Source organism: Bufo gargarizans, chromosome 5 (genome assembly GCF_014858855.1).
Source record: "Bufo gargarizans isolate SCDJY-AF-19 chromosome 5, ASM1485885v1, whole genome shotgun sequence".
NCBI classification, from domain to species: domain Eukaryota; kingdom Metazoa; phylum Chordata; class Amphibia; order Anura; family Bufonidae; genus Bufo; species Bufo gargarizans.
In genome coordinates, this window is record NC_058084.1 from 192,503,043 (window position 1) to 192,516,219 (window position 13,177).

Sequence of the window (13,177 nt, forward strand, 5' to 3'; positions counted from 1 at the left end):
TCCACGCCCTTCTGTCTTGATTGACAGGGCCAGTCCAGCGTTGGTTCTCCTGCTGGCCCCAGCTGCCGTGTAAATCTCGCGCCTGTGCAGTCTAGTTCAGTATTCGGTGCAGGCGTAGTGAGAAAGCCGGCAGACGGGGCTAGCAGGAGAACCAACGCTGGCCTGGCCCTGTCAATCAAGACAGAAGGGCGTGGAAATGAGGTTGGCGAACTGAGCCTCTAGGAGCAGGTGCAATGCCCCCCTTCTCCTAGAAACTCATTTGTATATAATAAAAGTTAAAATTACACGGAAACGGAGGCATACTTAAATAAAAGAAATGCAGAGTTCAGTTCAGGTGACATTTTCACTTCTATAATGTCAGCCTGTTTAATAGCGAAAATTGGGGTGACAGAAACCCTTTAAGTAGTTCATGTTAATCTAGTCTAATCTCTGGCTTACTATTTCTTCTTCAAAGAAGAGTTTCTGCAGCAGTTCAGTTACATAATATAAGGAAAAATATCCCATATGCTATAAATTATGGACTCTCTTTTTCAAGGAGTAATTGTTCCTGTTCTTTTGGGAGAAAGGTTTTAAGACTTCTAATCCAACCTTTTCGCTGTGTCTTAAAAGATGGAACAGTTTGGCCTATCCTGGGCTGGGCCTAAAGCATTTCAACCCTTATGTATAGGTGGATTTGTTTTTGGATAGAGCCATTGAGGACAGTAAATGTCTCCATGGAGCAAGGCTAATTCCTCACATCAAAGGCCATCAAGGACACAAACCTCCACACCCCAAGATGCCTGACATACCAAGCTTGAATCTAGTCACTATTAGTTTGCAGTTCTACCATCTTTCCTGGCAACCACTCCTCATTTTGTCACAAAAGTGTTCAACACAGTGATGCCCCAAACCTGGATAGCCTTCAAATCATTCTGAATACCCCGACTTGGTTTGGTGATAAAACACCATATTCCACCCTCTCTTCTTCCTCCACAGAAAACCTGGCTTGGATATATCTTCCCCAGGAAAGATTGTCCTACATCAGAACCCTTCAGAAGGAAATGCCTCGCTCTCTTATAACCATGAAACCTGGCTTATATTAGGATTTGCTAAAAACCATTACATGGCAGGTACTGAAATATTTTCTTTGGTTCACACACGCACACATAATTCTTTGTGATGAAAGGCTTCATTCAAATACTGATTGTGTCATTTGAAGGCACTGAAGAAATGATACAGGACGGTCCTTGGGACATAATAGAAACTGAGATGCATAGCTGATGTCTGTAGTGCCTATGATGATGAGGTCCGGCTTGTGTTTCAGATCATCTACCTTTCTAGGTGACATTACATTCCTGTGATATCATGGTTCAGTAAATGCATTCACTGGTAAGGTATTCCTGAGGCTGTATGTGTCTCCTCCACTAGAAGAATGGCCAGAAGGAGCCTTTGCGCCTAATACAGATGTGTCTGCTTCTTTGATTTCCATTGCTCTTTTATAAAGCTCAGCTGCTTTTTCAAAATCCCCTTCTTCATACCTGTTAAACATAAGGAAATCAACTTATATTTTTTATGACTGAGGTTATAACCAAACCAATAACCATACTTGGGAAAGGCTTTATCCAACAACAAGTCATGGTGGTAGACACTGTTCTTCAAGATGGCAAACCTTTTAGTAAATACAGGCCTTCATAGTCCTAAATGAAAATCTCCTTCAGATTTGTCATGTTTCACATAGAAGACAAGAGACCCAGTTTACACCACAAAATTAACTTCTGCAAAGTGCTCGATATTTGAAAGATATGCACTACATGGCCCAGTAAGAGAATTACTACTGTTTATAAGATGTGCTTTATAAATTGAGGCGGGAACAGCTTCTTATTCTGGTTACCAAAAATATAACTTATGTTTTAGGCTAATTCATCATCAATAATTACCTAATATAGTGTAAATTTCACATATTTACCATTCAGTAGTTCAGTAGTAGTTTCCTCATAAATTACCATGGCATCGACCTGTAGTTCTGAGCCTTTGTTAGGTCGAGCATGCTCAGTGTGTTTCTGTAGCATTCAAGTGAATGCGTCCGCATCTGTGATGCGGGGAGCACAAGGCCGATGCCCGCATGTTGCGGACCTGCTGTTTGCGGGCCACAATACGAACACGGCCGTGTGCATGAGGCCTTACAGAGCGGCTTTTCATCATGACTCACTCTATGAAGTCCACTGCCCTAACAGTGGATGTCCTTATGAGCATATGACCCAAAAGTGACAAAAGCACTAATTATCTACATTATACCTTGATCACAGGATGCTGGACTAAAGTCATTTTTCCATCTCAGGAATTTTGTATAGAAACATCAGATCTCACAGATGACAAATGTATCAAACAATAACACCACCTTAATAAAGCAAGGTTTTTCAGGGTTTCTCCAACTCTGGGGTGCATTCGACCAAGGCTGTCTTCATAAATCTTCATGGCACGCTCATATAGAGGTAAGGCTTCCACTTGTTTTTTCTGAAATTATGAAAACAGGTAACATAATACACAGTATATGGAGCCTTATGTCATTCCACACAAACTCTTTTAAAAAATTATTTATATTGTGCCGACATTGTTATGGTGACAGTCCGGTTCAAGAAAAAAAAAGAAAAAAAACAAACAAACATTCACATTAACTGGGAAATGCCTAGAACATTTACATGTTGCCCTGCTTGTCATCGTCTCAGCTGAAGATCTGCCAATTCCCAGGCTCCTCTTTTGCCATGTATAGTGGCTGCACCACTCAGACTGTGCATTTGGTAGTCCAAGACACTTCCTGTGGCCTCGGATTGGCCAGCACTGCTCACATGAGCGGTGCTGACCAATCCAAGAGCAGGGCTGGACAAGCAGGAAGTGACTTAGGCTACCAAAGGCACAATGTTCATCAAGTAGTCTGAGAAGTGGTGCAGCCATCTTGAATGGCAGAAGAGGAGCCTGTGAGCTGGCAGAGTGTATGTCTGCGAGAGCTCCTGACCTATGTAGCTCTAGAACGATTTATGATGTTATGTAACCCTTAGAGTTCTGGAATGTATTGTATAACACTGACATAATGCTGTCAGTGTTATACAATACATCCCAGAACTGTTAAGAGATCCATAGTATTATAAATCAATATAATGCTATGCAATCCTATCACTGCTACGTAGGTCAGGAAGGAGCTCTCGCAGACACATGCTGCGAGTTCAATGCATTTAACTCGCTCGAGTGAAACCAGCCTAAAAGAGAAAAAGCAAAGCGCCATGTAGGTGTGCTGTCCATCCAGTAAATTTTCCAACTTATTTCTTGAACCAGAGGGTCGCTTACCTATATAGCAGTAGAAAAAAACAAGAGCAAGCAGCCCCGGCGACACTTTATACATGTGACATAACAGTGTGTTCTACTGCATAAAACGGCCTGATGTCTGGAAAAGCATATGTTTCTTTGAACACTATTTTAAAGTTTTTATAGGTAGTTATAACCTACATAATTTTAAATGTACCTAAACATTCAACTAAAACTTTTTGAAAGTGTTAGAAACGCCCTAAAAATAATTTTCCAATATACTTAATTTATTTATATTCTAGTTTTACCACCAAAAGAGACCCCTAAAGTTCGGGCCTCCAGCCAGGTATGCGTATGCCGATTTGTATTATATGCTATGAAGTGAGTGCTGATGACTGGAGGACATCTCCCTGCTCCAGCCTGCACCTTCTGCTGAAATCTCTGCCATAGATCATCAGTACAGGATACCTTGCCCTGCTATGTAGTATGCAGAGAGTTCCAGTGGAGCACAATGAGGCCAGACAGGAGCTCTGCACAGCATATCCCTGCCTGTCCTCGCTGTAACCTCTGCATAGTACATCGCAGGGCAGGACATCCTGCACTTGATATTCTAAGACAGAGGAAGGTACAGGCTGGAGCAGGGAGATGTCCTCCCATCATCGGCACTCACCGCAGCGCAGATAATACAAATCAGTATCTGTACACTGCATACATGGCTGAGGTCTACGGATTCTCTATGACCAGTAGTGAATAGCAATTAAGTATATTGGAAAAACCCTAAAAATAATTTTTATAACACTTTCAAAAAATGGCAGTGGAACGTTTAGGTACATTTTAAGTACATTGCATATCTTATATTGTCCTAAATTTACACAGGCCAATGTCAGGTTAATAATATGCAGCAATGGATGCCACACAAGTCACTTGGTTTTCGTTTAAAGGGCTTGACACAAAATAATTGGGAGACTACAGACAAGTTCCTCTAACAAGGGGATTAGCAACACCCAGTTTGTCAATTTAACCATACATTTCCAAAAGGAATAAAAGAGGAAAGGAACAACACAGACCATAAGCACCAGATCGAATTGTTATTTCAAGGAGACATTTCAGAAACGGACATGTCAGGAGAGATGACAGGTCTTCTATAAGTAGTCTACCAGGAAACCACACAAGTCTTACCATTTGACAGTACAATACTGCAAGATTCACCAACGCAGTAGCAACACTGGGGTGTTTTGGGCCAAATGACTTCTGACGGATTTCCACAGCCAGCTCATAAAGAGGCACCGCCTTATCAAGCTTCCCCTAGGGAAATAAAAAAAATATGTAGAAACCTAATGAACAATAAATGATTACAGATTTATGTAAAAATAAAAAAATCTTTCAGACAAGGTAAACCTTAACTTGTTTCATACATGTCTCTGCACTAAAATCAAGTGGCGTAAATTGGAGCCATTTGATGTATCTATGGTTTGTACACTTTTTTTCTGATATTTTCGACAAGGGGTGTGCGTATCGGAAAAGAGATGGAGCTTTGTGGGATAAGGGTGGAGTCTATGATACCCCATTTTATGCCAAAATTGTGCCAGAGTTCTGGTGTAAAGAGATGTCTTAAAGTAAGCCAACCAATAGTTGGTATACAGCTAGATAAAAGCGTCTATCCCTGCACCACATTCATCATCCGGCCTGAGCCTCTGTGATAGATCTGGTGTGGGTCTAGACAGCCTGTCTAAGTTTACTCCATCTTTAGGATTACTAAATCTGGGCCATTGTTTTGTCAGGATATAAGCGGCGCCATGGGTGTCTGTTAGCTGCTCATCTCAATCCCTTTATAGTAAACAACATGCAGACTTTGCCATTGAGCTTGCAATTATGGGGATGTAGTTGAAGATAGCTCACAGTGATTTTTTGTGTGTAGCCAACTCTACTAGCGAGGGTCCCCAATTTATTCAGTCAGAAAGTATAAGGTCACCAAACAAGCTAAGAAAGGACAACCACCGGCTGACTGTACAAGAGGAGTACATTACCAATATGCAATAAAATTAAATGCAATAAAGAGTTAGCATTTATATAGAGGCAAGCAAGCACTGAGCAAGATATCTGCACCATACTTCATTGGATAAGCATCAGAAAAACCCAAGCCTGTAGTAAAAACATGCCATCCATCTTTGTACACCTTTGGGGGCAATTTTTTTTATTATTGAATGGTCATCATTTTGACCTAAAATATTTTTTTAAATTGGTCTTTATTAGAAATATGGCATCCTTTTTTCTGTGCAGAGCTGACATGCTGTAGTGGCAGCCTGTGGATTTTCTGTCTTTTGCGTCATCTGGAGAGCAGGCGGACTCCTTATCTCTGCTCTCTGACATTATAAACACTTATTATAGCTCAGTTCTCATCTTAGTGATAAGAATGTGGCTTAAATAAGTGTTTACAACCTTTTAGTAATTTAGAGATAAGGGTTATTAGATGACTGCACAAAGTAAAAGTACCAGTCACACAGCTAGAAAAACAGTTGACCCTTTTTGACAGAATAGCTCAATATTTTTAATAAAGGCCAATAGAAAAATGATTTGCAGCCCAAAATTAGTAATATGCAACAACAACAAAAAATTGTCTCAGAAGGTGTATATAGTCTTTAAGGTTCGACCACCATTGCAGGTCCTCAGTCTGCAGTGTCATCTTTTGGTGCTGCATCCTGCTCTAAGAACCGGCTGTTACTAACAGCCTTGGTTTTTACAGCAAGCTCCTGTTATACATCCGGGGGCAAAGGAGGCTGCAATCTCCACTGTTAACCCTTTGATTGCCACGGTCCATGACCTCCTACAATGAAGTCCTCGGAACACAGACTATACCTTTCTTTTGTGGAGCACAGCAAGATGCTTCACAGTATAGGCCAGTGAAGGGTGGTCTGGAGATAGCGCCCTCCTCCTGATGTCTAACGCTCTCTCATACAGTTCCTCTGCTTTGTCGTACTGCTTCTTCTCATTATAGAGAGCTGCTAGATTATTTAAAGACTGGGCACAGTCCGGATGTTCTGGACCAAGCACGCGTTCCCTCATTTCCAAGGAGCGCTTAAGAAACATTTCTGCTGTTCTAGAAAGATAAGAAATACAAAAGAAAGAGATATTAATAACCGCAACAGTACCTTACACAGGTGACTTACCTCTGGATTGTAGTAACCTATTAGAGAACTGAGATATATGTAAGTCCCTATTATACATACATTAGCTGATTCTCTGCTGAAGCTCATTTCAGCTAAAGCAGGTTAAAAGGATTTCTCAAGCTTTTTATTTTTACTGATGACCAATCCTCTGGATAGGTCATCAGTATCTGATCGGTGGGGGTCCAACACCCGCGAACCCTGCTGCCGCTGTCTTTTCACAGCTTACCAAGCACAGCGCCATACATTGTATAGCAGCTGTGCGTTGTATTGTAGATCAGTCCCATTCAAGTGTCAGACCACCATCGATCAGATACTGATGATCTATCCAGTTGGTAGGTCATCGGTAAAAACAATCTTGGAAAACCACTTTAACGACAAGGAAACCATATTAATACAGTCTATAACCCGTCATCCATAGACAACTATAGGCGCTGTAAGGGCTATTTCACAGGAGCGGATGCCGTGCGTGACATCCGCTGCGTGAATGACAGCCAAGACCCGATGCGGACAGCAGAATCACGGAGCAGTAACATGACCGATAATGCTCCGTGCCTCTCTGTGATCTCTTTACTACGAAATCACAGTGAGATAAAGTTGTCACTGTGATTTTGTAGTAAAGAGATCACAGAGAGGCACGGAGCATTATCAATCATGTTAATGCTCGGTGCTTCTGCTGTCCGCATCGGGTCTTTGCTGTCATTCACGCAGCGGATGTCACGCACGGCATCCGTTCCTGTGAAACAGCCCTAAAGGTCAAGCTACATGAAATTTGTCAATCTGCTCCAACAGCGGTCCTGGTTCAGCATATGAGCAGAAGCAACATCGGCATGGAATTTCAATGTTCTCCCAGCGCCTATATGGGTTTCCATTAATGCAAAAGCATACCAACAGGTCAAATGGCATGTGGCAAATTTTTAGATCCAGTGGAAATAGGAATGGCGTGAATTATTACATACTAGAATGTTCAACACTGCCAAATATTATAAAATAATGCAACTAAAATAAATGTAATTAATCATGTATTCCCCAAGCTAAAAGGGCAGTTTAACAGGCATTTTAATGGTTTTCTGAACCAGCATTTTAATATCAAGATAGATGTTATAGTTTTCTCATCTTAGCTGGTTTTCTAACCATGATAAATTAAATTAATGAAAAAATAATCAGTCCCTATGTGACAAAGTTAATGACACAATAGTCAAACCTCTATAAGAAATGAAGACGAGAGACTACAACATACACAACATGTATACAAGTTATACTCACTCTAGGTTGTTCTGCAAATAATATAAAACTCCCAGTTCGTTCAGGGTTCTTGCGTTATCTGAAGTGTCTTTGCCCAGTGTTAGTTCCTCCAGCTGAAGCGCACGACGCTTTAACAGAGCAAACCCATACTAACAGAAAAAAAGACAGCCATGAGATTCTAGAAAAGGGGAAGCACTTGTTTTACTAGTTACTTGTATACCCCATGAAATAAATCAGCATCAGGTTTTCTGAACTATCATTGTTATGTGTGGGGACATGTCCCTTTGTAATGTCAATGATCAGTTGTGGATTTATTCACATGTTTCCAGGAGGAATAACATAGGAATTGCTCAATGCAGAGTTCAAAGAAAACATATTCCAGTATTGTTATTGTAAAAGGTAATTTAAATGGGTTGTCCAGTTTCCAGATATTGACCTATCCTCAGGATAATTCATCATTATCAGATTGGCGGGAGACAAACATCCGACACTGCCAACGATCTGTGTAAGCAACATTCCTAAGTAATGAGTTCAATGGTCATGCGTACTGCACACTGGAAGCATCTCAGAGGAGCCAGAAGGCACTAAACAATAAAGTTCTAGGCAAAGAAAAAAGAGATTTAAGCTCCAATGAAGTATTTGTATGGAAGGTTGTCTGAGACTACCTCTTTTGTATTCCATCATAACTGGTTGTGAGCTATGGGGCTGTGTCCTGCTACGACAGTTGACAGAAACATCGGCTATGTGACTGTGGCCACCAGGAAAGCCAACAGGAGTCTGCCCAGTGAACACAGATCAGAGAGATTGTTTTTACTATGTACAGTTGCAAGAAAAAGTATGTGAACCCTTTGGAACTATATGGATTTTTACACAAATTGGTCATAAAATGTGATCTGATCTTCATCTAAGTCACAACAATAGACAATCACAGTCTGCTTAAACTAATAACACACAAATAATTAAATGTTACCATGTTTTTACTGAACACACCATGTAAACATTCACAGTGCAGGTGGAAAAAGTATGTGAACCCCTAGACTAATGACATCTCCAAGAGCTAATTGGAGTGAGGAGTCCAATCAATGACATGATATTGGAGGTGTTGGTTACAGCTGCCCTGCCCTATAAAAAAAAAAAAAAAAAAAAAAAAACACACACACACACCAGTTCTGGGTTTGCTTTTCACAAAAAGCATTGCCTGATGTGAATGATGTCTCGAACAAAAGAGCTCTCAGAAGACCTACGATTAAGAATTGTTGTCTTGCATAAAGCTGGAAAGGATTATAAAAGTATCTCCAAAAGCCTTGCTGTTCATCAGTCCACAGTAAGACAAATTGTCTATAAATGGAGAAAGGAGTGGCCGTCCTGTAAAGATGACTGCAAGAGCACAGCGCAGACTGCTCAATGAGGTGAAGAAGAATCCTACAGTGTCAGCTAAAGACTTACAAAAGTCTCTGGCATATGCTAACATACCTGTTAGCGAATCTATGATACGTTAAACACTAAACAAGAATGGATTTCATGGGAGGATACCACAAAGGAAGCCACTGCTGTCCAAAAAAACATTGCTGGACGTTTACAGTTTGCACAAGAGCACCTGGATGTTCCACAACAGTACTGGCAACATATTCTGTGGATAGATGAAACCAAAGTTGAGTTGTTTGGAAGAAACACACAACACTATGTGTGGAGAAAAAAAGAGGCACAGCACACCAACATCGAAACCTCATCCCAACTGTGATGTATGGTGGTGGGGGCATCATGGTTTGGGGCTGCTTTGCTGCGTCAGGGCCTGGACGGATCGCTTTCATCGAAGGAAAAATGAATTCCCAAGTTTATCAAGACATTTTGCAGGAGAACTTAAGGCCATCTGTCCACCAGCTGAAGCTCAACAGAAGATGGGTGTTGCAACAGGACAACGACCCAAAGCATAGAAGTAACAACAACAGAATGGCTTAAACAGAAGAAAATATGCCTTCTGGAGTGGCCCAGTCAGAGTCCTGACCTCAACCCAATTGAGATGCTGTGGCATGACCTCAAGAAAGCGATTCACACCAGACATCCCAAGAGTATTGCTGAACTGAAACAGTTTTGGAAAGAGGAATGGTCAAGAATTACTCCTGACCGTTGTGCACGTCTGATCTGCAACTACAGGAAATGTTTGGTTGAAGTTATTGCTCATGCACTAGAACACCTTCCCAATAAAAATATACCTTTTATTAATAATGAACTAAAATCTGGCCTACAGCCGGACTACATATAACAGGAGAGTCAGCAAGACATACAATACATTACTATAATCAATGAGATTTTATTTAATTTTTTCTTGTTCTTCTTTAGTGTGTCTGTTATGTTATATACTATTGGTTAATGAGGATAGGGGCATACAGGGAGAGTCAGATTAGGCACGAGGACAGGGAACCTCTACCCTTAAGGGGTGTGCCTGGGCTGAGCTTAATTAGGGTCACAGAGGGATTCATGTAGGATAGGATTTCAATGACTATTGGACATTACGTCTCTGAGCTGCACTAATATTACGGCCTCTGGACCATCCTGGTTATCAGTAATGTTAAATATCCATCTGATTGCTTCATTCACCAGTGTTGGTTCTCCACCTGGCTATTGAGAACTACACCCACTGACATCTCAGCAAACCGTTAAGTTCTATACCTACTGGTATCTCAGCAAACCGTGAGTAACCACAAAACCTTTTCTTTAGTATCCCAGCAAAGCGTGAATTTTCACTGAATATATGCATAGTAATTCAGCAAACCGTGTCTAACTGCGGAATATATGTCGAGTCAATTGACCATATTGCATTACTGTTTGTTTTATGATGGCACCACCAATATCAGGTCATCATTGAGCTATAATTGTCGTTTATTGTATCACAATTGATTCCTCAGGTGTCTCCTATATACATGTCAAGGATTCCCTTATTGGATGTTGTCACATGTACTACAAGTATACCCCTTGTCTCATTGATTATAGTAATGTATTGTATGTCTTGCTGACTCTCCTGTTATATGTAGTCCGGCTGTAGGCCAGATTTTAGTTCATTATTAATAAAAGGTATATTTTTATTGGGAAGGTGTTCTAGTGCATGATAATTATTCTTCCCTCACTTACATTTACTGCTAAGCGGTCTTTTGATATGGTTGAAGTTATTGCTGCCAAAGGAGGTTCAACCAGTTATTAAATCCAAGGGTTCACATACTTTTTCCACTTGCACTGTGAATGTTTACATGGTGTGTTCAATAAAAACATGGTAACATTTAATTCTTTGTGTGTTATTAGTTTAAGCAGACTGTGATTGTCTATTGTTGTGACTTAGATGAAGATCAGATCACATTTTATGACCAATTTGTGCAGAAATCCAGATCATTCCAAAGGGTTCACATACTTTTTCTTGCAACTGTAAGTGATTTTGTCTGTACGTGTCTTTATCACTTCTTATTCTCTTACACGTGTCTTATTCTCGGGACTCAGAATTCATGGTAGAACGGTTTCAAAGGTTTTCTTTTAAAAGGGTTGGTCCATTCCAACATACAACATATTTTTTTAGACAGCTTACAATGGTATATAATAAGAGAAAGAGTAATAATTATCTTATGAATCCTCTGCTGGTCACATGGCGATGCTTCCCTGGTCCCCTGCCGTTCTCCATTTACTGAGCCCCAGTGATGATGTAGGTTGCTGACACTTGACTGCTGCAGCCAATCCCTAGCAACACTAGGCAGCTTACAGTGAGTGGCTGCATGTTGTGTCAACACATCATTGCTGGAGCCAGGTGAACTGAGACTGGAGGGTGAGACCAGGGAAGAATAGCCATGGGAGCCCCAGAAGATTAGTGAAGTGCTACTCCTTTAGTTATTTTAGATCATTGGAAGCTATTTGCAAAAAAACAAAACATGGAGTTATGGGATTGGACAACCCCTATATTTCCCAGGCCATCACAAAATATGGAGCACTGACCTTCTTATGGATGTTGCAATCTTATACAATAAAGGTGCACAAAAACACACACTTTCAGACCATGTATAGATTGGAGGAGATTTATCAAAAGTGGTGTAAAGGAAAACTGGCCAAGTTGCCAATAGCAACCAATCAGATTTCGCCTTTCATTTTCAGAATTCCTTTGGAAAATGAAAGATGGAATCTGATTGGTTGCTATGGCCAACTAAACCACTTTTCACCCTTACACTAGTTTGATAAATCTCCCAATTTTCCAGATGATTGACAAAGCTTTTAAAAATCTTTTATACCGGAGTAAAACAAGTAATTCTAACTTGAAATCCCTCTATAATCAATATCTAATGTAAAGTAACTGCCTAGAGTCAGCCAGTGTCATGAAGATGAATGGTAGCCTTACCACACTCCCTTTCCTTCTTGCGGCCTTCTGTCGAATTTTGAATGATCTTTTCCTCAGTTGTTCAGCTTGCTCATACCTGTAATAAACAGAATAATCAGACAAGGCTCACATTACAATGGCTTCAATAAAATGGCTGCTGCACTGGGCGGGGAACTGGAGGTAAGATAGTTAGATCCAGGTTTTAAAGTCAATCTGTTCAGCTACAGTGATGGCCAGTTCGCATGCGAACACATGCGGGCTGCCATCTTTTCTCACAAGTCCAGTGAGGCACAGGTAAGCCCTTACCTGTGCCTGTGCGCGAGCCGGTCTGAAATCAAATGCAGTCACCGGGAGCAGGCAGTTTCGAGAACAGCCGCCGGGGGCCTTCATCGGGCTGTTCTCGGAACTGCCTGCTCCCGCTGCCCGCATTTGTTTCAGACTGGCTCGCGGCACAGGTAAGGGCTTACCTGTGCCTCGCCGGACTTGTGAGAAAAGATGGCAGCCCGCATGTGTTCGCGGGAGAACAACGCGAACTGGCCATCACTGTTCAGCTATTGATTTCTACACTATATTAATGCATGCACGTGTTTGTTAGTAGAAGTGCGTGATGTCTTTAGTTGCATGCGTATGTTGGGTTTATTACTCCGCTTTCTTACTTGTTCTGCTTCTGGTACAACACAGCTAACGCCTCAAGCTCCCAGGCTACTCTCAGGTGTTCACTGCCATAGGCATTCTCACTTATTTCTAGAGCCTGTTTATAAAGCTGTTCCGCATTTCCAAATTTCTTGGATTGCACATAGACCCCTGCCAGCTGGTGCAGAGACTGAGCCACACTGGGGTGATCCGGATCGAGGACAGTCTCTCTGATCTCTAATGATCGCTGGAGAGGTGTCACGGCCTATACAATAAAACAAAAGTAAGTAATACAGCATGCAAGAGAACAACAATATAGAACATCACATCTAATAAAGACTGTAGAGCCGGCAGAGACAAAGAAAAACTACCTGTGGCCACAATATGTCTCCATGAGAAGGTTTACTATATGATGCATATATTTAAAAGTGCTTGTCCCATGAATAAACCTTGTGACTGACTGTGCTAGTTGCAAAAAAAAAAAAAAGAATACATTTGTAACAAT

The 13,177-nt window shown here is 41.1% G+C and overlaps 1 protein-coding gene across 3 annotated transcripts in view; it reads right to left on the minus strand.

Moving 5' to 3' along the window:
* Positions 1-282: 282 nt before the first annotated feature.
* NPHP3 (nephrocystin 3) overlaps positions 283-13,177 on the minus strand; it is a 64,420-nt gene continuing 51,525 nt past the window's right edge. For 2 of the 3 annotated variants that reach the window (XM_044295832.1, XM_044295833.1), the window contains exons 22-28: positions 12,696-12,937; positions 12,061-12,136; positions 7,710-7,837; positions 6,136-6,376; positions 4,459-4,584; positions 2,378-2,493; positions 283-1,517 (exon numbers count right to left, since the gene is read on the minus strand). In XM_044295832.1, coding sequence (XP_044151767.1) covers positions 1,343-1,517; positions 2,378-2,493; positions 4,459-4,584; positions 6,136-6,376; positions 7,710-7,837; positions 12,061-12,136; positions 12,696-12,937 — 1,104 coding nt within the window. In that variant the 3' untranslated portion in view covers positions 283-1,342. The remainder of the gene's footprint in view (positions 1,518-2,377; positions 2,494-4,458; positions 4,585-6,135; positions 6,377-7,709; positions 7,838-12,060; positions 12,137-12,695; positions 12,938-13,177) is intronic. The other variant, XM_044295834.1, reaches the window with a different exon arrangement.